Source organism: Branchiostoma floridae, chromosome 17 (assembly GCF_000003815.2).
Source record: "Branchiostoma floridae strain S238N-H82 chromosome 17, Bfl_VNyyK, whole genome shotgun sequence".
NCBI lineage: Eukaryota > Metazoa > Chordata > Leptocardii > Amphioxiformes > Branchiostomatidae > Branchiostoma > Branchiostoma floridae.
In genome coordinates, this window is record NC_049995.1 from 4,864,112 (window position 1) to 4,887,420 (window position 23,309).

The following is a 23,309-nucleotide window of genomic DNA, read 5'->3' on the forward strand; positions in this document are numbered from 1 at the left end:
CGATTTTCCTTAAATTTTGTGTGGTGGTAGGGCCTTGGTCCAAACCTACAAAAATGGCAAAGTTTTAGATCTGCGGTCACCGGTTGCCATGGCAACGGCCATTTTTCAAAATGGCGGATTTTCACCAAGGGACGGCCTTGGTCGCGTCCAAAATAGGCCTTCTTTGGACTCCTGTAGCCCCCACAAATTAACAGATATTTTATCAATTCTCGCATATGTTATTACCCATATTCTAATGAACAAAATGATATATAGTGATGCTCAAAATGTTTTTGTAGTAAGGTGCAGTAGATGTTTAAAAATGATGTGTTTTCGTGAATTTCCAAAATTGGCAAAAATCCATTTTTTGACCATTTTTATTGACCATTAGCTCATTATCAGGCAAATCAATTTGCTTGATTTTCGGCACAGTTATAGTTTGAACCTTTGTATACATTATATGTAAAAATAAATTTGGGCCTTTAACGTATCGAACCGTGGTGGCCCCCAGAGTAAACCAATATTTCCATTTCAAGAAAATCGTAACCATAGAATTATTCCTGGAAAAACAGTCATAGCTTACCAGAAATGAATCTCGTTATCATTTTATGTAACAGAGGAACTTACCTATTACTTATAAAAGCAGGGTTGTTTTAGATTTTTTTTATAATTGCCTTTAAAATGATTTTTTTGAGTTTTTTTGGTCATTTTTAGACCAAAAAATGTATATTTTGGCCCCAGCACCCTGGTAATACAACCAAATGACCTGAAATTTGGTATGGGAATGTCCTGGACATGTACACACATGGGTTGATAACTGGTTTGCCATATGATAGAACAAAATGCTGAATTTTGTGACTTATTTGGGGCATTTTCGGCCCCAAAACTACATTTTTGGCCCCAGTACCCTGGTTTTACAACCAAATGACCTGAAATTTGGTATAGGAATGCCCTGGACACATGCGCACATGGATTCAATAACACTTTGGCATACTGTTCAATAAAATGCAAAATTTTGTGATTTTTGGTTGATTTTTTTCCCCAAAAAGTACATTTTTGGCTCCCCTACCCTGGTTTTACAACTGAATGACCTGGAATTCGGTATAGCAATGCCCTGAACATATGCACACATGGATTCAATAACATGTTTTACATACAGTACAACAAAATGCTTAATTTTGAGATTTTTGCCAGTTTTTTTTACAAAATAAAAGTCATTTTCTTGCTCCTGTTCCCTGGTAAATAACCAGTAAATAACCGGTAAAAAATTGGTATAGGAGCGCATTGGAAATGGCTTTTATAACCCGTTTTTGCATACAGTGCAACAAAACGCTTAATGTTGTAATTTGTGGTCATTGCTTTACCCAAAGTACATTTCTAGCTCCTATTCTCTATTAGGCATTACAGGCAAATTACCACCTGGACTCCAATAACCCCCACAAAGTAAGAGATATTCTATTGATTCCCGTATATGTTATTACCCATATTCTAATAAGAAAAGTGATATAAAGTTATACTCGAAATGTTTTTGTAGTGAGGTGCAGCAGATGTTAAAAGATGACGTGTCTTTGTAAAAAGTAAATTGCCAAAAAGTGTTATTAAAGTGTCCAGGGCACTTTCAGATTATTTAATTGGAAAAACAGGTTACAGGAGCCAAAATATTTTTTTTTGTAAAAAAAAATGGCAAAAAACACACACAAAATTCAGCATTTCGCTGTACTGTATGACAAGCATGCCCTGGACATATGTGCGCATATGTCCAGGGCATTCCTATACCAAAGTTCAAGTCGTCTAAATTTTTTTAGTTGTGAAACCAGGCTACAAGAGCCAAAAAAGCACTTTTTTGTTTAAAAAAAATGGCCCAAAATAACAAATTAAGCATTTTGTTGTATTGTATGCCAAACGTGTTGTTATTGGATCCAGTATGCCAAAATCATTATTGACTCTATGTGTACATGTGTCCAGGGCATTTTTATACCGAATTTCATTTACTTGTAAAACCAGGGTTTAATGGGCCAAAAATGTACTTTTGGGGCCAAAAATTACAAAAAGGAGCCAGAAATGTACTTTGGGTAAAACAATGACCAAAAATTACAACATTAAGCGTTTTGTTGCACTGTATGCAAAAACGGGTTATAAAAGCCATTTCAAAGGCGATTCTACATTTGTATACCGATTTTTTACCGGTTATTTACTTGGAAAACCAAGGAACAGGAGCAAAAAAATGCCTTTTTTGTAAAATAAATCTCAAAATTAAGCATTTTGTTGTACTGTATGTAAAACATGTTATTGAATCCATGTGTGCATATGTTCAGGGCATTGCTATACCGAATTCCAGGTCATTCAGTTGTAAAACCAGGGTAGGGGAGCCAAAAATGTACTTTTTTGGGGAAAAAATAAACCAAAAATTACAAAATTTTGCATTTTATTGAACAGTATGCCAAAAGTGTTATTGAATCCATGTGCGCATGTGTCCAGGGCATTCCTATACCAAATTTCAGGTCATTTGGTTGTAAAACCAGGGTACTGGGGCCAAAAATGTAGTTTTGGGGCCGAAAATGCCCCAAATAAGTCACAAAATTCAGCATTTTGTTCTATCATATGGCAAACCAGTTATCAACCCATGTGTGTACATGTCCAGGACATTCCCATACCAAATTTCAGGTCATTTGGTTGTAATACCAGGGTGCTGGGGCCAAAATATACATTTTTTGGTCTAAAAATGACCAAAAAAACTCAAAAAAATCATTTTAAAGGCAATTATAAAAAAATCTAAAACAACCCTGCTTTTATAAGTGATAGGTAAGTTCCTCTGTTACATACAATGATAATGAGATTCATTTTTGGTAAGCTATGACTGTTTTTCCAGGAATAATTCTATGGTTACGATTTTCTTGAAATGGAAATATTGGTTTACTCTGGGGGCCACCACGGTCCGATACGTTAAAGGCCCAAATTTATTTTTACATATGATGTATACAAAGGTTCAAACTATAACTGTGCCGAAAATCAAGCAAATTGATTTGCCTGATAATGAGCTAATGGTCAATAAAAATGGTCAAAAAATGGATTTTTGCCAATTTTGGAAATTCTCGAAAACACATCATTTTCAAACATCTGCTGCACCTGACTACAAAAACATTTTGAGAATCACTATATATCATTTTGTTCATTAGAATATGGGTAATAACATATGCGAGAATCGATAAAATATCTGTTAATTTGTGGGGGCTACAGGAGTCCAAAGAAGGCCTATCTTGGACGCGACCATACCTTCCCTTGGTGAAAATCCGCCATTTTGAAAAATGGCCGTTGCCATGGCAACCGGTGACCGCAGATCTAAAACTTTGCCATTTTTGTAGGTTTGGACCAAGACCCTACCACCACACAAAATTTAAGAAAAATCGATTTTTTTAGTTTGGCCACCCTATGCTTGGTTTTTACAGACAGAGCCTCTTAAATTTGTCATTGGATGAAATACGGATTTACACACTACTCAATAGCCGCTTGAATCTTCTACGAATTTCAAGCATTACAGTTGCTGACCAAAGTAAAAGTTTAGATCAAAAATAGCGATAGAAATATCCGTTTCATTTTTGTTTTTACGCTTAGCCTTGTTCCTTTTTTACTGTATATAATGTATATGTATGTGGTCACAATATCAGCTAGGCATCTGCTTAGTATCCTCATTCGAGTAAAGTCAAATTCATAGGTTCATCAAAACAGGGTAGACTACTTCAGCAATTCATGGTATCATAATGTAAGAGTCTTTGTTATAAGATATTCAGGGCTAACCAGATACGATAGGGATTGCCTAAAAAGTGCGAACAATCTTTTTGCAATATGTGGGTAGAACGTTACGACACGTTTTCCTTCTATGAACTAAAACCTAAAGGTTCCATCTGAAATCCCATTTGCCCAACATGAAAATGCTTCATTCGTACCTTCAGATCAGTATCAACAAACAAGTAGGATGTCTCGTTGGCAGACACGGGCACGAAGTCAACTTCAACAGTACGCTCTTCGTCGTGTGGTTGACACCCGCTGCCCGACAGTAAGGCGAGTTCGAATCGGGCGATGCCGCTTGTGTTGTCATAGTAACCATCCCATAGTACTTCCACCCGGTCAGACATGGCCGTGTACATGACGTTCTAGTAGAGAAAAATGCACACTTAGAAATTTCCAGCTGTTGAGAAAGTAGATTGTATTTTCAAAACATACAGACTCGCTGCAACTAATTTCTGTTTTCTACACACTCAAAACTCAAATAGTATCATTTTACGGACATTCAGTGTAGATGATGTAGGTCGATTAGATAATCTGCCTACTAGAGGAGGATAACGTCAGCAACGCCGAATGGAGCACTTTCTAAAGTCTAAATAAAGGCACAACCAAACGCTCAAATGTTGTTAACGGGATTTCTTTTCACCCGTCAAAATGAACACACACCACTAGAACAACATTTGTAGTCAATAACTGAAATTAGTATAGCATTCACCAAGGAAACTAAAATGCTGTGTTATGAGTCAAAGTATCCCTTCTTGTCTAGTAATGATCTGTCTCTTCACCTTTTCTCCTGGTGATCCAACAAGTACGCGTCCTCCCACCGGAGGGCTGGTATCGATGGTGACGTCAGCTAGAGCCATGGCGCACTGGGCTGACTCATCCGTTGCCACGACAACGATGTGGTAAGTGCTGCCATCTTGTAGAGCTAGGCCTTCCTGCTGAATCATGGTGTTTTTGCCCACTTTGGTAAGAGGATAGACGTCAAACAGATGGGCGTATTCGTTGTTGGCGCCTACGTACCCCTCGGTGTTAAAGTTTTGCTGGAAAGTGGCAACATGAATCCATAAGACAATGGCGAATGGTAGAATGGCGAATTGTTTTCCAATTCATACTAATTACAACAAAATTGAGAATACTTAAGATAAAAAACGTAGAAATCAAACAATGCACCAATCAGCATGTACCAGTTTTAGACAGTCCTTATCATCAAGCTCCGTCCGGTTAGTTGTTATGCCCCATTGGTAGAACAGTATCGGCATGCTGAACTCAAAGTCACTCCAGGCCACCGTAATGTTCGCGTCAGAAGAAATGTATCTGCGGGTAACGGACAAGCATAAGGAATTTAAATTTAAAAAATACAGTCGATAATGGTATGTTACAATTAGAGGCAGATACATGCAAAGAGTGCACTGCAGTATGACTTCGATACACAATGTCATGTAAGGCTCGATATAAAGTTTATTTAAAGACTTTTTGCATATGTGTAATAAAAGCATGCAAGGACAAAGCAGTTCTGTTTCTTTTTCAAAGTATTCGAATAGAGTGGAATACCAGAGAAAAGAGAAACATTGGGAATGCAGGTTTCTGTATACCTTGGAATGTCTATTTCCCCATGAGATATGATGTCACCACCAAATCCCACCCGGATGCCGTTTGACGTCACTTCCGTCCTAGATGACGCGAGGCTGACCGCTCTGACCGTGACGTAATAGATGCCCGTCCTCGGAATGAGATGGAGATATTCAAAAGTAACGGTTCTGTTCCGTCCGACATTGGTGAACGGGCGGACGTTGGTACGGGTACTTGGGTACCGTCTGTCCGTTCCTACGGCCACCTCGTAATAGTCCACAATTTGGTGGTCTCCAATTTCCAAAATTTCTCCTTGAAATATAAAGAATGATAACATGATTAAGTATTTGATTTACCGATTAAAGTCATCAACGAACTTAAATTACAGAGCGAATGCCATCAGATAGATAAAAAGATAAAATTTTGAAACACTGTAACATGTTAGTTTGTCTTCAATCTTATTTCAAAAATAAAAAATAGAACTGTCCTGTTATGTCTTAGGTCCCAATTCCCAACCCGGAGCCTGGCCGGGTAGCTTTCGAAAACGAAAATATGAAATAAAAGGCAAGAAAACACACCGGACGTAAAAAAAGTAGTCAAGAACATAGTTGGTATATATTTATTGGTAAACACTTCTATTTTTCGCTTCCGCAAACATTTCTGTCGGGCCCCGGTTTGGAAATGGGACCTTAGCCTAACACAGAACTTACCATTTATGGCGGCGTCCTCCCTGAGGCCATATTCTTTCCCGAAGCTGTCCCAGTTAGCTGATAGTGACGTCACGGATTGTTGGTAGGACAGGTCGAAACCGATGATTGGTCCGTCCCTGACTACCCCGGGTACGAGAGCTTCTAACTTGATGGTGACGCCATCAGACCTGATGGAATAGCTGTATCCAAGGTGATTGGTTGCCCTGACAACGGTGTAGTACGTTTCACCGTCCCTGAGGTCGAATTCGTCCGAGGTAGCGCGGTCTTCGCCTGAATGTAAAATGGCAAAATTACGGCTTCGACTCGACCTTGTTTCAGTCAGGTACACACATATAAGAAGAAAATTTTCCCCAGCCATTTTACAAGTCGACCAAATGTGAAAAGAGGTATTGCGACACGAAGTTCAATCCAGCTTCGGCGAGCGAAAAAGTCATTGGTTATAACATTTCGAAATAGTTATGATACCGACAAGCTTATAGTAACGTTATGTTTCACATCACACGACTATGGCGTTTTTTTTTAAAACTCAGACTCCATTATGTTGGTTAATAATATAATGGCACACTCAAAATTATACTAAAAGTGTTTGCATTTTGCCTCTGTATGATCGACATGTCGATGTCTATCTATCAGTCTACATCTAGTAGTAGAATCACATGCAAAAACACTAGAAAAAGTTGTTACCTGGCGACAGTTCAGTAAGAGGTAAAATCTCGAACCCGTCCAGCCTGACCACTGACCACTCCGTCTGTATGGAGGGGCACGGGTCACCACTGAAGTCCCAGTGTGCGCTGATCTCTTCATTATGGTTCTGGAACTCTCTGTGAACGATACAAGCGTGTGAATAGATTTAAAATATGTCCATTTTCAACTATACATCTGCAAAGTAAGGCAAGATGATATATAACTTGTTGATACATGGGGATAAGGAAAGAAAATTTGTTTATCAAATTCAGTGAAGTCTACAAACTAACCGCTAACTTACCACTTGCTACACTTACGTCACTTCTTCCCGAGCACAACAGCTATCTAATACCCAAACATTGTGACAATAACTTGTTCAGAACATGCAAGGCTCCGCTGCAGTAGCATGGAAAGCCGCTAGGGGGCCCCAAATCTAATCATTTTCAGTGTTTTTAACACCCCAGCAACACATCAAGTATGAAACCAATCCATCCAGCCGTTCTTGAGTTATATTGTACACAGACACACAGACATACACAAACGCTGGTGAATATATGACCCCCATAAATATCTAATGACTGTAACAAAAGAAACTACGTCTTACATGTCACCCTGATTGACTTTGCCGTCGTTGACAGCGAGAGGCTTGAGTGGCGGTAACCCTGCACTGATCTTACTGATGTAGACCCCGTTAGATACGGCAACACTGGATAGTCCTGCGGCGTTGTGTCCTCTCACTGTGACAAATACCTTCAGAAGAAAAAGTGGTAGGGTTTTAGTGTAGATTTTCCTTTGTATGATATCGATATAAGTCTTATTTCCTCACTTCAGGTACTTGAATAGTAAAGAGACATACCCCTGTTGTCATATTCCTTAGTCTTCGATACACCGACTCTAACTAATCATACAGTTCACTACATGTGTGCAACTACCAAGAAGTGAGAGGAAGTCGAATGTACTGGGATAGATTAGACGTTTATATGTACAAAGATATGTATATGTGAACTGTGCTTAGCCCAGTTGGGTTGAAATGTACAATAAAGGTCTTCATTCATTCATTTATTTAACCTATTCTTACTTAGGGGCAGATGGCATAGTGGATATGTGGAAATCACAAAAGTAGCCTACTTCCTGCAGACCCTTTCCAATTCGGACACATGGCCAAAATAATATGATATGAACCTTACATATCCTTATTGTTAGTAATGACTACTTGATAGAGAGATCGACTGAAAGGTAGAAGGTCGATTTTTACCTGTCTGATAACCGACAGGTCCAAGTTGTTGACAACAAAGAAACGAGCGTCAGGATCGGGAACCTGGTTGAAGCTGTACAGGTCTGCTCCTCCCGGCACAGTGCCAACTGCCACTTCGTACCTAAAACGTGCAAGGTAGTTTTTGCTTTAATGTAGTCTATGTGTTGATATGAAAGATATGTGCGTCTCAAATCCTTGATTTCTTCACACACTTCAAATTTTTTTACCGACGCCGTATAAGGTTTTGAAATCTAAGCTTCGTATTTCTTAAAATGCAAAATACACAATTCCGTTATATAGAGTACCTGGTGATTGGTGTTTCCGGATCTAAGAATGGTTGCCACGTAACAGCAACATGAGTGACAGAAGCTTGGCACACCGCATCCATCGCCTGGCATTCTAAGGCAATAAACAAATTTTGTTTTTCATCTCTTTTCACAACGCATGCCTTAATTTATCTCACCAACAGTGCTTGACACGAGAGTTGTTTTAGCAATTCTTCGAAAGGACTGTGATAAGTTACAAAAATGATATATATTAGGACAAAATGTATCGTGCCTTCTTGGTTGTCACATGCTTCTGGCCCATGCGAATCATCTCCCTCTAAGTCAGCATGGTAGACACCGTCCAGCTCGATGACGGTCCCAGGAACTGGCGGGGTGTCGTCAATGACGATTGCCTTTGAGTAGGCTTCTGTCTTCCCACCTACCGGATTGTAGGCGACCACTGTGACGAAGTAGCTTTCCTGGTGGCGCAAAAACTGCCCTGCAAAACCTGGAATAAGTCATAGAAATAATGAGTTACATTAAGAAGTTTGAGTTATCTTTATATGTTCATTTGTCGTTTATATCTGAAGAGACAAAGTCCAGTACCTGCTCCCTCTACACAATGTTTTATCTATAACATTTCCTAGTGAGCAATAGCCACGAAATAGTACTCCAGTTCAGTGTCTTATCAGTGGTTCACAGCTACCAAGTGCATCTCGCATCTTGAGGAGGTGATGATGGGCCCCAGTCTTAAAAGACTATAGACAACTTTCAGAAGTGTCTCTGACCACACTGTCCGGGAGCCTGTACTAGGTAATCACTAAAGCTGCGTAAATAGTAAATTCTCAAAATAAAGATAGTATTCGTAAACCATTCCATATAACCAATTTGATCGACTATTGAGTGACACGGTAAGTTCAAATACGTACCCTTTGCTTTAAATCTTTCAGATGTTCCCGGAACTTCCGTGAACGGAAATACCGAGTCATCTCCCTCCTCCGTGCCGACACCAAACAGGAAGTGGTGAATGTAGCTCTGGTCATCCCTGAACCCTCGCCACGTGCACAGCAGCTCATCTGTGCTGGGGAGGTGACGTGGACATGTGACGTCACCTGCTACTGGTGGGGTTGAGTCCACTGTCAGACTTGGCGAAATGGCGACAGTACGCAGGCCGACCTGAAAGTTTTCAATACATTACGTATTATGTATGTTTGGCATTCAAATTTTGTTTTGAACTTTAAATTTCAGGACTTAAGTTGTCTTTTAGTAACCCAGTGTGCATTGGTTTTGGAGGTAGGTAGCAGGGAAATGCAGATGTAAGTAATCCAAACACATGCCTTCCAAATACTAGTTGGCTATATCCCCTATACATGTACCTGCAACCTTCATACGAGTAGATCTACATAATATGGCGCAAGTGCATTCATCAAATTCCTTACCTTCTAATCACTTCTAAAAGATACTGTGTGTCAAGAACATGAAAAGATGTAGAGGTTGATCTTACCCCCAGTCCAAGTACAGCTATTTGCATGCAAAAAATGGCCATTTCTATATCAAATATCAGTGTAGCCTATATATTATAAGCAAGATCTTACAGAGTTTACTGCTGTGAGGCTCAGGATATTGGGTTTTCCCTGTGGAGATGGATGCACCAGTCCGTTCGGCACTGATGTTCGCTGTGTCGTCAATGTTCGATTGTGGACATCATGGCCGCCGGGAAACGTTCCATACGCAAACGAGGCAAACACCACGTCGCTTTCATCTTCTCTATAGTCCCATTCCGCCGTGATGTAGTCTGCCGAAAACTGGTAGCGTGAAACGTGATCAGACCCTAGGGCGTATTCGTCATAGCCACTGAAGTCAACTTCTGGAGCGGTCACGTCGACCGTGAAGCCATCGGAAGCTGACTCCAAGACGTTGCCGGCACCAGTGATGGCCCGCACCGTTGTGTAGTAGAGCTGTCCGGACCGGAGTGGAAGCAGAGATTGTGCGTGTCCTTCTCCACCAATTCCTGTGGAGGTTTATAGTTCATTTGTCAAAACATTTTGCTTAAAGGATAAAATTTGCTTCTTGGCAATAATGCAATATGCTGTGTCCAATTCAAAGTTTTAGAACCGAGGGAAGTAAAGCATTTGTGTTCTCTAACAATTCCTTTGGAGGTTTATAGTTTGTAATTGCTTGACAAAAAACTTTTTAATTGCGTCTGTTCTACGAGTGGTTTTAATTCTTTGCCACTGAATGTAGAATTAATTGAGAATGTCAGCAAACAGGCTAACATGATCACAAAAGCAAGTCCACTTGTAAACAATAACACATGGCCGGCCTTCAACGTGTTGGTCGCCCAAGGCTATCTTTGAACAAGCTTATTGAGTATAAAAACTGGACTGGATGGTCCGGAACCTCTCACAGCGATGTATGACAGACTGTACAGGAAGTCAAATTTCACTTGCTGGACCTCAAATTAGAGGATGAAAAATGATGATGATGATGATGATTACCTTCAAGATAGAAAAATTGTTTGTTATCTTATTTACCTTCCATACTTGAGTCTTCATCATGTAGCACAATCCCTGCTGATGAATACGGCATGACGTCATCCCAGAGCGCTGCAGTACCGACTGCCCACTCGTAGTGAACAATGCCATGCCTCGCACTTTCGAATCCCTATTTTGAAATACAAGCACTATTGTTATTAGGAGCGACGACTAGTATTTATCTTCGTAGTCATGGACTGAATTGCTATGAGCTTGCAACAGGCAGGGCTAAATGGTCTATAGAAGTTACCATCCGGCGATAACTTAACATTTGGTAAGCCTAACGTACATAAACAGGTTTATGAAACTGGTCATGTCTACAAAAGTTGTAATTTATGATCTGCATAGACCCCTTTTTGTTGCTTGTGCCATGTCAAGTAAATGCTTAATAGACAAAGCAGTCTAAACATTTGTGACTGAAAGCACAATGTAGCTGCAATATAATTAATCCGTAAAACCATATTTTCTGACCTTGAAGCGTACAGTGACCGCTCCCGTCTGTAGCTGATAGTCGACATCTACCGTTGACACGTCATCAACTTCCGTGTCCGTCATGTGCGGGCCGTCCGCGACCACGCCCGTCCTGTCACCGGGGACTACCTTGATGGGGCTGAGATGGAAAAGACAAAAACTTCTAGCCTCCTTCGATTTTTAACCAGCACTGGAATACGCCGGGAATCCGGAAAGGAATATATGCCGACTACAGGCTTCCCCGCATAATATTCCTTTCCCGGCGTATTCCAGTGCCGGTTAAAACTCGACCTCCCCCGTCACCCCCCCCCCCCAAAAAAAACTCATGCCAAGGCCCACAGAGAATCCGGTGAAAGAGGCTAATAAACGTCATACTTTTAACAAGGGATAAAATGTGCTTCTTGACAATAATACAATATGTTATAATTAGAAGAAAATTTGAATAGCTTTGGTCACCTGGAAACAACTTCAAAAGAAAACTGTCCGGCTCCGTTCTGTGCTTTAACGGCCACGTAATACACTGGTGACCCCGTGACCTCGTCGTAGAGTTGTAGGTTCAAATTGTTGATGTAGGCGCTTCTGTCTGGTCCCATGTCTTTGAACGACATTACGTCAGTTCCACCTGTTCAATGAAAATGTATTGGTATCAAAGGTTAATAATGGCATGGATGAGCCGATACAAAGAGAACTCCAACTTCGAATATGAGCATACACACATCGTCGTTCAAACAACATCGTATCAAGCTTGAGAATTCAAGGCCTGCTTAAATATAGGGGGCACAGTTCTAAGAAAACCATGATAAAATCCCTTTTACACATAAGTCCGCACACATATCAATAACGGCAATTATTTGGGAACAGAAAGTGACGAGCTTTCAATTTGACGTACTTTCAATGTACTCGAAGTAATAGCAGGAATATGTTCAGAGACATCAAACACATCACGATTAAAAATCAATACTGTCACAATAAGTCTAATATCTAAAAGAAATGTTTTTTATCTATCAGACTTCAACATTTTACACCTTCCCGTTTCAGCACCTATCAGTAACATGTTCTCTTTCCGTGATCCGGCCGGAGAAAAGAAGACGCCCCACCTGGTGACGTTCCCACAGCAGCCCAGTATGCCATGACCTTACTTTCTCCGTCAGTGGCCCGCCATGACACCAAGATGGCGGACAGGTCTGTGTGCAGAATGTACCCATCATACAGCTCCTCCAGCTCACCAGGCATCACGTCAACGGCAACGTGCAGATTCTGTGATAGTAGGCAGGGAATAAAGTTCTCCAGAGACGTAATCTTTCAACATAAATATTACCCAAAGAAGATAGTCCCTATTCGCAATTGAGGACCATGATGTCAGGTACAGCGGAAGCCGCTTAATTGCACACCCCATTTGCCAGTGAATTTCGTGCAATTGTCCACATGTTGCAATGATGTGAAGTTAATCTAGCTGGACGGCTCTGGTTTGGGATTTTGGGATACCGTGCAGTTACTAAAAGTGTCTGGTAATCTGTTGTGCAATTAACCGGCTTCTACTGTTACGTCTATTTCTGTCCTAATTTGTCAAAGTCATCCGTGACAGGCCAAGTATACAACAAGTAAATCAATACCTTACTTATTTACCTTGCGCTGTGCTAACATATACAAAAGTGGTACTTGTTGAAGAACTGCAGCAAAAGAAACTACCACCCCTAACCAAATTATAGTCACTTTGGGACCTTGCAAAGGCGTCAAATGTAAATTTCATAACAAGGCCCGGAAACAAGTGTCTTTACAAAACGGTGATCTAAAATTATTACAATGAGAAATGAACGAACCGATGGTGGAGTAGGATCTATGATGACACCATCCGTGTCATGTGTAGTCGTCAGTCCGGCCCCATTGACAGCCGCAACCCGAACGCTGTAGCGAGCGCCTGGCACAAGGTTCAACGGTTCGCTGTTGGTCCACCCCGCGGCACTGCCTTCCACAATCACCCAGTCATTCCTTTCCAATAAGGAGTGAAGCAGAAAAATATAGTCTATATTTTTGTGCTGCTTGTACATCACAAAATACGTTTCTATCGATAGATAACTTGGAGAAACGATGGTTTTGTGGCATTTGCATGAAATGTGCAACGTGTGAGGCAGAATGTACTTAAAACTTATGAATATTCAATGTACTTCGATTATGTGTACCTTTGTCCTGGGTAGATCTGTAGACGACTTCCATCATGCAGCTGATACACAGCTAATTTGTAGTGGTCCAACCCAGATTCAGCATCTTCGAATTCCCAGTTTATGGACAGGCTTGATGTACTGGGCTGCGAAAAGGAATACATCTATCACTTGAAAACTCTATAGCTTTGTCGCAAAAGTATATATACAATATATGTATACAAAATCGATATCACCTTTATTCGCGGAGTAATCTACATCTGTTGTTTGAAAAGCTGGGTCTCTAGCGTTATCATGACGGCAGGTGGTATATATTTAAAACAGAACAGCAATATTTTGAAAATATTACAATTTGAAACCAACCAAGTCTACTTGATATCTCTAGATGCTCTGCATTTTTAAAAAAAAACAACGGATAAAGAACACCTCGTGGATAAAGTAGAACTATCGTTAGCAGGTCCCACCATCTTACCGAATATTGACGATCTATCCCCGGTTGTTGGCCGTCACCAAGGAAACGCATCAGAGGCGGTGTAACGTCCACAGTGTACCCATCCGACTCTGTGATAACCACGCTGCCAGCCCCGTTAGAGGCGTTCACGACAACGTACACGAAATCCCCGTCATGGAGATGGAAATGGTGCCAGTTGATGCTGTTTGCTCTTCCAACAGAGGTTGCGTTGTGGATGACGTGAGAAGCTGTATCAATAGAACTGTTACCTGCAGAAAACATAAAGGAAATACATCAATGACTATTATCAATTTTCAAGAAGTCTCATCCATATATTCTAAAAGTAGCATAGCTTCAGAAGGTCGCAAGCAACTGCAACAGCGCATGTAAAACGTAACAATTTCGCATATTACGTCATGTGCAGAAGGTACCTCTAGTACATATGGAGACTGGGCTCTTTGCAGTACCGTTAAAGTTAGATTAAAGACAACAGTCAGAAGTCGAACTTCATGTATAATGTAATTACCGGCTAGTAATCCATTTCTGCCTAATTTTTCAATTTTGTGGTGTAACCTATATTAATCTGATCTGTGATCAATTTAGGTACAACGTATCAGTATACATCGATGAAGATTAGACATCTCGCTAGGTAATAAGATATGCCAAAAAGCAGTTACTCAAGCAGCTGGATATGAGTTTGGAAACGGTTAGACGTTTTAGGTAGTACCCACTAATGTGATCTGGAAGAAACTGCTTTTTATACCCTAACTATTAATTAAGTGTCAGTACATACTTACCGTTGTTAGCATGCTTTCTCCACACGGTAATTTCATAGTCAGCAATGTCTGATTCCGGATCCTTGAAGTCTCCCCAGAGCGCGCTGACAGTAGAGGTTTCAGAGGAGTACGTGACGTCATGGTTAGCGTCCAGACCATCGTTAACCCATCCTTCCTCCGGCGGGGTAGCATCGTACATCACTGGAAACAGCAACTCATATTTCTAATTTTGTTCTAGTCCAGAGCAACTGACAATATCCAAATGCACTGTCATTAACACTTCGATCAAAACAAAAAGTATCAACAGCTTATTGATAGGCAGTTGGGATCTGGCTATAACCATATAAAAGGGTAAGGATCAGTGACTATAGTGCTGTGCATTATGGTTCAATTGCAATAGTCAATGGGATATCTGCAATATTGCATTGAAATTAGCCCTTTGTTGTGTTAAAATTGGAAATATTTCTACTGCTGCAAATCATTATATATACTAGTAAGCTGGCGTTGAAGAAAAATGACCTTGGAAATGTGCCTAAGGAACTTCTGGGATAATTTCAACTCGATTGTGATACAACATTATATGCTCCGCACCTGAGGCGTCACCAAAATTATATATTACATTTGGATAGGCGTTATGTTCAACATTGACTGATATGCGTCCAGGATGATGATGATAATGTTCAACTCTATTGAGCACAGAAGGAAATGATGCCTTTACCTCCATCGCTAGAAGCAGACACGTTCTTGGTCGCATGGCCCAGGTTGAAGGCGATGAGTGTGCTGTAGTAGGTAACCCCGTGTTGGAGGGTGTGGTTCAGCTCAGCACAGGCGGCATGTTGCGTGTGAGGGATCTCTTGATATTGGACAATGTCGTCTACATCGACTGTTGTCCCCACTCCCCACATGTAAAACCCTAAGGTAATTCAGAGGAATGTCACCGTATTCCCCTACACAGGTCATGTATGAAGCATACATGTTTAAAGTTTAATATGAAAGTATTAAATTCTACACCATTGAAATAATACTCATTGACAAGTAATATCTTTTTTTAATTGATATTACATTACATTTCCTCATTCTAAATTATGTTGGTTGTCGTTAAACGTTATTTGTAATTAGCAATTTTTTGTAATTGTTATATATCACTTATATCAAATTCAAGAATATGTCTCCAAAGCCATTAGAATGCTTGCAACTATAGCAACATCACGGATTATCATAACCACAGAAAACTCAGAAGAAGATAAAGGGTTTATTACTTATTATCAGATAGCCAGGCGCCGCGGACCAATCAGAAGGCCACGTTCCACGTTGGTTATGACGCAGTAACATATAGATTCCAGTCAGGCCGGTGTGTTCGCTCCTTCTGATTGGTCAGAATGAATCGACACCGGCACCGTTGTCGATTTTCATTCTGACCAATCAGAAGGAGCAATACACACAAAAAAGTAAGGGTTATGCAGGCATTGGGCAATCAAAAGGAGCGAAACATATGCCAGAGCAGAGGGAATAAGTACAGACTGCAAGAGGGGGATGGCTCCTTCTGTTAACATTGGTATAAGTTTTGTTGTTCTAAAAAGCCAAAGATTGCAGTGTTTCGAATATTTTCTGTGGAAATTTTGGTTTCAAAATGCAATCTGTAATATCCTTACAAATGTATGTACCAAAGAACAAATGTGAATTTTCAGAAATTTGACAACGGCACGTATAGTACCAAGGGATCTATGCGTCATAAAGGAGTTTATTTGCAAGTTTGTGTAGGCTATATGATAATAACGTTAATGACCCGCCTGTTCCTCGGTGTACATGGTGTCATAACGCTCACTCGGTGGTTTCATTCGGTGGTTATAGCAAAGGACCAGGCGTTATGACACCATATACACCACGGGGCGGGTCATTAACCCTTAATTAAATCAAGGTAAATTTACCGTAAAAGATATGAGCTTCATATTCTACTCATATGCATTCCGTACTTTCGAGTCGATACCATAGATACCAATTATAGTTAATAGAGTGTCAATCTTCTGTATGCATACTATACTATCATCTAAATTTTAACAGTTTCAGAAAGAATTACCAATGCCGCTCTCTTCATCGTGGAAGTCTTTCCAGCTTGCACAGATCCGGTTTCCATCCGACTGGAAGTCCCTGTCCCTACTGTAAGCCTCTCCATCGTGCACTGTGCCTGGGATTGGCGGTGTCGTGTCCACTATCAGGGGTCTGGGGGCATGACTGGCAGTTCTCAGGTCGACTAAAGACAGCAAAACAAAGATCGAAAGGTTCCACGGTGGTCAAATACGGGCTCAAAATCTCCCATGTCTAGCCGAATTCGAACCCTCTTCTACGAGGTTCCATCTGACGTAATTCGAACCGAACCCGTGTTCTATTTAGGTCATCTTCGGTCATTGCAGGTAAAACCGTGCATTCTGGCATTTCCCCCCCAACTAACTTGAATCAGGCGAAAATATACTTTTTAATTAATACAAACAATTTTCTGGATAGTACACCTATGCTTTCACTTTGTTTGGGACCTGTAATATGTAACGAAGCTACTGGCGTTTTTGTTGGTGACCTTGAATACCATAAGTGTTGTTTACACCGGTATCAACTACACCCTCCCGCTCTCCGTGCGACATGACATGCGTGTAAACATCGTTTAAGATCTCCACCAAGAAGAGTCCAACATAACTCATTGACGGCTCAAAATGACCGCAACGGTTTTCCCGAGATTTCTGTTTTTGGGATTTTTTAAAAATGCCTTAGATTTTGAATTATTGGTAATTAAGTGCGAAAAATGGCATTTTTACGCATATTTTTGACTGTAACTTTGCTTAAAATTAGAAATTAAAAAATCCCAAAAACAGAAAGTTTTATTTGCCTCTCAGATGACGAAAAATATAAAAATCGAGAATTTGCCATGGCACTTGCGGCCCATCTTATCAAGAGTATGGTCAAATTGAAGGCCTTCCTTGAAACAGAAAATAACCGTCTTTGGTAGCAAAATCGAAACAAAACAAATATCTCAATTCAAACAGGAAGATTCAAACTATCTAATATTGCGAATTTAATCTTATTTTGAAAACATTTTCCTTGTCATAACATCTTGTTTATTTTGAAATATTTTACGGTTAGCAAATAGTAGGCCTCTTGTAACCCGATACTCTGTCGAACTCGCATAGCAACGGGAAAGAATACCCTAGCAACCGACCGCCGTGTTCAGTCAACGAAGGCTTTTTCGGAAAACTGTACCATAGAAGGCGGTACAGCTGCTCTACGATATTTGGTGAAAAGGGTAAGTTCTAACAACAATATCTAGCCATTGTGTTTTGCTGCTATCTTGTTTCTCTTCTTATGCCCTTCCTCGGACACTAAATGTCAACCAATCACTAACTGTCACTCAACATAATCTGTCGTATCTCTCTCAGCTGATTCTCAGCTTTCTGAACTTCATTATTTTCTTGGTTGGGTCTTTTCCTTTCATCCGATATGATTCATGTTGGGTGGTGCTGTACTGTCATATCCCATCTTTCAGATTGTCTTCTCAGGATTTATTTAATACAAGTCACTGTTTTCTTTAGTGCCTCAATGACTGGAACACTAACATTTCCATAACATCTCCATTTTCCAAATATTTGATGATTGTGATTTCACACGGGTAAATCTCTGATAAGCCAATACAAGCTGTTGTAGCAAAATGTCCCAAAACCAGGATCAATTTTTATTTGGTGTAGCACTTACCATTGTTAATGGCCCTAACTTTAATCCATGTCGGAATGCCATCCGGAATGCGGAAGTTAAGAATCCTATGTGTGATGTTGTCATCACGATGCCAGTCCTTGATGAAGACATCCCTGGGACTCTTCCCCAATCCGATGTCAACCTCCCGAATGTGTGACAGTGGGTCACTGAGTTTCAACATAGAATCATTCTGTTATCATAGCAAAATGGAATTTCTTCCAGGGCAAACAAAATTAGGCTGTTGATAAACATTCAGGTCTAATCTTTAATTGCCTTCTCCGGTACGACCCACAGAGTGTTGTTAGATTCCCTTTACTTCTTTTATATATATATACACATATAACATATAAGTAATCTAAAACATCTATATTTGAGCCTGACAATGACGAAATATGTTAGATGCGCCATCTGAAACGTCTGACCGTTTCCAAAACCATATCCTGTTGCTTGAGTAACTGTTTTTTTTTGGCTTATCATATTACCTGGATGTCTAACCTTCATCGAAAGTATTTATGTTTGAGGTCGAGATTTAAGATTTTTACCTGACGTTGTACTCGACGATCAGTTCGTACGAGTCCTCGTCGTAGCTGATGATCTCCACGTGGTTAACAAACGGTGGCGTGGTGTCGATGGTGTAAGGCGTGGTGTGGCACACGGTAGTCGCCAGGGGACCGCCAAACTCAATCTTGTTCAAGGCACGTACGGAGACGTGGTAGGGTCCATCTTGAAATTTACAATTAACATTTCATTGTGTGAAAAAAACCCAATATCTTCAAGGAAAAAAATATGTTGCAATCTTAAACTTTACATCCGTACACAAAATAAAGCGCTTATCAAGTTGGAATGACACAAAGCCTATGTCACACATCCAGACTGGAATTGTGACGTCAGCAAAGGGTCAAAAGTGCTTGGAAGTAAGCGCTTTATTTTGTGTATGGATATAAAGTTTAAGATTGCAACATAATGTTCACTTGAATACCGTCACAGATGAGCTTACATTCAAGTTCAAGTACAAGAATTGCAACAAGGTCATTCGATGAGAACAAATACACTGTGAGCTCTCCTGTATAGTGCACGACGCTGTAACGCCAAACAGATATATCTACCTACTTACCCTCTAAATCCAAAGGGTAGGCGAGACTTTGATGAGTCCATTCATCTTCATCATACAGGTGTGCATGGGGGTCTTTGTGAGGATGGATGTCGTCAAAGCAGTGATCAGTACCGACCGTCCACGTGTACCCGAAAATACCAGTCTCGTTGTCGTGAAATCCATCCCAATTGGCTGAAAAATTAACATCATATAATGAAGAAAACCGAAGTAAGAAGATGCAAATATCACTAGTTTCTGACAAAGGCAGTAGACTTGATATGCATAAGTATAATTATATATATCAACAGTTGAAATATAGTCTTTCATTGCTACACCAGTTGTGTCTGCCCTTTCCCATTCCTAGTCAATGTGTACTTACACTCATTTCACATCAGGTGCGTAGTACATATCTTACCCGTGACGTAAGTGTTTGGTCGGAAATAAAGCAGGTCCTGTAGAGGCTTGTTTCCATTAAACACGGTTCTCGAACCTTCCCCGTCTACAATAGCCCTGTATGGATGATGGCACTGAGTAAATAGGTACCGTGGGAATCATTACAATTCCATTGATATTACTTTACACTAAAAAGGAAGAGTAACAAAGACATTCTAAGTCAACAGTGTGGTTGTTACGCAGCTACATCATTTACAAAGGCTCTTTCCAGTTGCACAACGCAAATACAAGTCACTTGCATACGCTGACATGTGGACCTACGTACAAAACATTTTCTCCTAGAGTCCAGTATAGTCATCGCGATTGAATTTCACCTTCTATATGATCTAGCTTCAGTCTGTTTTGACTTTTTGGGCTTAGCATTTTTGCTGTCACAACGGTAGAGCAACATATTGCCATCTAAAAGCATTAGATTCTAGCTAGGGATTGAATTAATAGTAATAGCCTTCATTACACATTTATGCCCTATCGGGCTAAGTACAGGCATATGATACAAAAGGATGTAATACAGTACACATGGTGACGTTGTGATGGTTTCTAAGATTAATCTGAATGGCTTTTCTCGTTTCTTAGTAGTGTTAAAGATGTAGCTTGAGATGTGTTTGTATAATGTAGAGTGATCAAAACACAAAACAAATTTTTCAACACTAGACAAAGATCCCTCAACTTTCCGATAATATGGCTAAAATGATATTTCTATCTTTATGATATAAACTATAATCTACAATCTAATAGAATGTTGTACCTGTGGTTCGGAAGAGGCGTTTGCTCCACACATCTATCTTCCCATTCGTCAGGTACAAACTCCTCACACACCTCGGCAGCAGTTTCGTCAAAGGATGTATTTGCCAGTGGTCCGGGGGACGGAGGTACAAAGTCAACTATCACTGCCTTAGATGTCAGAATGTTCGTGTATCCTAAGCATCGTTTTAGAGAACATATGATGATTCAGATATCTTACATCTTAACACAGGTATAGAGAAGTTAAATCGGCGATGTATAAAGTGCTCAGGACCCTTGGTTCTCAAATTTAAAGAATTATTTTTATACGATATTCTTCAACAGAAGAATAGTGTTCAGGTCTACGCGGACAGGTATGTCAATTTAATGATGATGTCAATATGATATTTTTTTTAGATTTTGGCTTCTTATCACAGTAAGAAATATTCAATTTGGTGCCTGCATGCTTTGAGTCTATGAAGATCTATGAACTGTAATGTGTATTGTTGAGTCTATTTATTTTCTTTTGCTACTTGATCATTTTCAAATCTGAATCATGTACATCGATGGTTTATTGCTAACCTTTAGTGTCTGAAATGACTTACCCACAGTGTTGTTGAGGAACAGGTTGTAGTAGTACAAGGTGTTATGCACCAAACCGAGTCCATCATGGCTGACCTCCACAGCGTGGCCGATGCCAAGTCGCTCGAAGTTGTGGAAAATTCCATCCTTTTAACAACAAGAGTATACATTTTAATCTGCCATTGAAACAGTCCTAGCACGCTGTGTGCTAATTAATTAGTACTTAGCTAATGGTTCCGTCGAAACATCGAAACTGATGTATTACGCCGAGGAGCGGTGATACTGGCTATATAGATACACATACGTTATTCTGAGCAATTTCTTTTTAATTCTCATCAGCAATACTAATATTGATAGCGTGTAAAGTCAAGGGGAAACTACATGTTAGAAATTCGCCCAAGGGAAAAAGTCCCATTGGTTACAGTCAGCAATCTATGTTAAAAAGGCTTAAGCAATTTGCCATTAAGATATTTTCCTGTCTTTTTTATTATCATTCCAGAAGTAACATAAATAATAGTGCAGACAAGACAAAGAAAACAATATGTACCACGGAAAATGACTGAAATATAAAAAAAGAGAAGCAATCTTTGCTAACGTACCCTGTACATGACGACCTCATGCCCCTCTATCTCCTCCAGTAGTTCACACCGCCCGACGTCGCTGTAGTCGTAGTTAAAGCTGAGACATTTTGTAGGTGGCAATGCCAGACAGTCTCTAGCGCACTTTTGTGCGTATGGATAATGGGCTATATGGTGAGGTTTCGACTTCACTCTTCCTGTGTACAAAAACAGGTACAACATTTGAAAGTATGTAAGGTCTCGATTAATTGATTAAATGTAGACCAGGCACATGAGCAAGTGTTTAAAGATGGTTCTGTTAGGGAGACTAATGCAAAATGATTGTATATGATATGATTGAGGCCAATCTGTATTGGTAGTAATCATTGTACTAAACTTTCTTCCAACACAAAGGTATACAGGGATAAAATTTTCAACGGCCACTGTCGCCTTCTGTAGTATTTGATATGAATTGTGGATCACAAATGGCCGATTTTCATTATTATCTTGTTGCACATAAGGCAATATATTATACATGTCCACTGCTAGCATGCTACATCAGGAACCATCAATCAGGATAATCAGGACCATATTGAATTTCATTCAATAAACAGATCAATTATACCGATGATGATGTCAAGTATTAGCCGTATATCGAATAAAATACTGACTGCAGTTTACACAAAATAATTGTTTGCATTGTTATTGATATTGTTCTAGACTTGTTGAAGCTGCGGAATTGTGTAAGTTATTACAGCAAAGACAATGTCCCACTACTTGCCTAGACGTGGTGCCGCAAAGTACTCCAGATTGCGGGTATCATGTGGGTCATGCCCGATGCTGATCTCAACGTGGATTTTGGTGATGTTGATGTCCATCCACGGCACGACCTGGTCTCCGTAAACCTGCCGTCCAAACCCTACAGCTTCCTACGCAAACAAGAACATTGTGGTGTTTTAGCTTAAGAAGCCAAGACGGGCAATACGTCGATAAAGATTAGACATCCAGGTAATAAGATATGCCAAAAAGCAGTTACTCAAGCAACTGGATATGATTTTGGAAACGATCAGACGTTTCAGATAGTGTCCACTATTTGAGGTGCACAATGATTGGCCCGAAAAGTATGACGTCACTCCCCCTATAAATAAGAGATGCGCGCATGAATATATCATTCTTCTGTGTGCTGGCCCTCCGGCAAAGTCTGAAGCCAGCAGCGTGCGTCCTTCCTCGCCCCAGCGCAGAAAACTTGCCGGGAAAAGGCCACGAGAATGCCGGCGGGAGACTCGCTACTACACGATGCGGTGCCGCAGCTCAAGCTCGTGACGGCAGCTCGTACTCTCCCGGGGATTGTATCAGAGATACACGGTATCTCGCAAGGTTTGGTCGAACACGGTAAAGTTTTATCTGAGGCCGGTCTGGACATTTACTTGTTCGTTTTGTGGTATGGTGTTGTACATGTGTTGAGACATGTTTGATATTTGTAGTCTAGGCCTGTTGCAGTGCTAGCAGAGCCATGTTTTTTGACG

General features: G+C 40.3%; 1 protein-coding gene across 1 annotated transcript in view; it reads right to left on the reverse strand.

Annotated features, from left to right (window-relative positions):
• Window positions 1–22,661, reverse strand: part of LOC118404932 — a 36,201-nt gene extending 13,540 nt beyond the window's left edge. The window contains exons 1-30 of the mRNA XM_035804317.1: window positions 22,565–22,661; window positions 21,826–22,001; window positions 21,250–21,373; window positions 20,670–20,841; window positions 19,887–19,981; window positions 19,493–19,663; window positions 18,921–19,101; window positions 18,379–18,545; window positions 16,718–16,891; window positions 15,359–15,553; window positions 14,662–14,841; window positions 13,886–14,133; window positions 13,435–13,559; window positions 13,075–13,243; window positions 12,352–12,511; window positions 11,711–11,876; window positions 11,255–11,393; window positions 10,784–10,913; window positions 9,845–10,260; window positions 9,179–9,425; window positions 8,542–8,757; window positions 8,289–8,382; window positions 7,984–8,104; window positions 7,333–7,478; window positions 6,729–6,865; window positions 6,045–6,314; window positions 5,358–5,646; window positions 4,950–5,079; window positions 4,548–4,805; window positions 3,924–4,130 (exon numbers count right to left, since the gene is read on the reverse strand). Of these exons, the coding sequence (XP_035660210.1) occupies window positions 3,924–4,130; window positions 4,548–4,805; window positions 4,950–5,079; window positions 5,358–5,646; window positions 6,045–6,314; window positions 6,729–6,865; window positions 7,333–7,478; window positions 7,984–8,104; window positions 8,289–8,382; window positions 8,542–8,757; window positions 9,179–9,425; window positions 9,845–10,260; window positions 10,784–10,913; window positions 11,255–11,393; window positions 11,711–11,876; window positions 12,352–12,511; window positions 13,075–13,243; window positions 13,435–13,559; window positions 13,886–14,133; window positions 14,662–14,841; window positions 15,359–15,553; window positions 16,718–16,891; window positions 18,379–18,545; window positions 18,921–19,101; window positions 19,493–19,663; window positions 19,887–19,981; window positions 20,670–20,841; window positions 21,250–21,373; window positions 21,826–22,001; window positions 22,565–22,661 (5,400 nt within the window). The remainder of the gene's footprint in view (window positions 1–3,923; window positions 4,131–4,547; window positions 4,806–4,949; window positions 5,080–5,357; window positions 5,647–6,044; window positions 6,315–6,728; window positions 6,866–7,332; window positions 7,479–7,983; window positions 8,105–8,288; window positions 8,383–8,541; window positions 8,758–9,178; window positions 9,426–9,844; window positions 10,261–10,783; window positions 10,914–11,254; window positions 11,394–11,710; window positions 11,877–12,351; window positions 12,512–13,074; window positions 13,244–13,434; window positions 13,560–13,885; window positions 14,134–14,661; window positions 14,842–15,358; window positions 15,554–16,717; window positions 16,892–18,378; window positions 18,546–18,920; window positions 19,102–19,492; window positions 19,664–19,886; window positions 19,982–20,669; window positions 20,842–21,249; window positions 21,374–21,825; window positions 22,002–22,564) is intronic.
• Window positions 22,662–23,309: the final 648 nt, after the last annotated feature.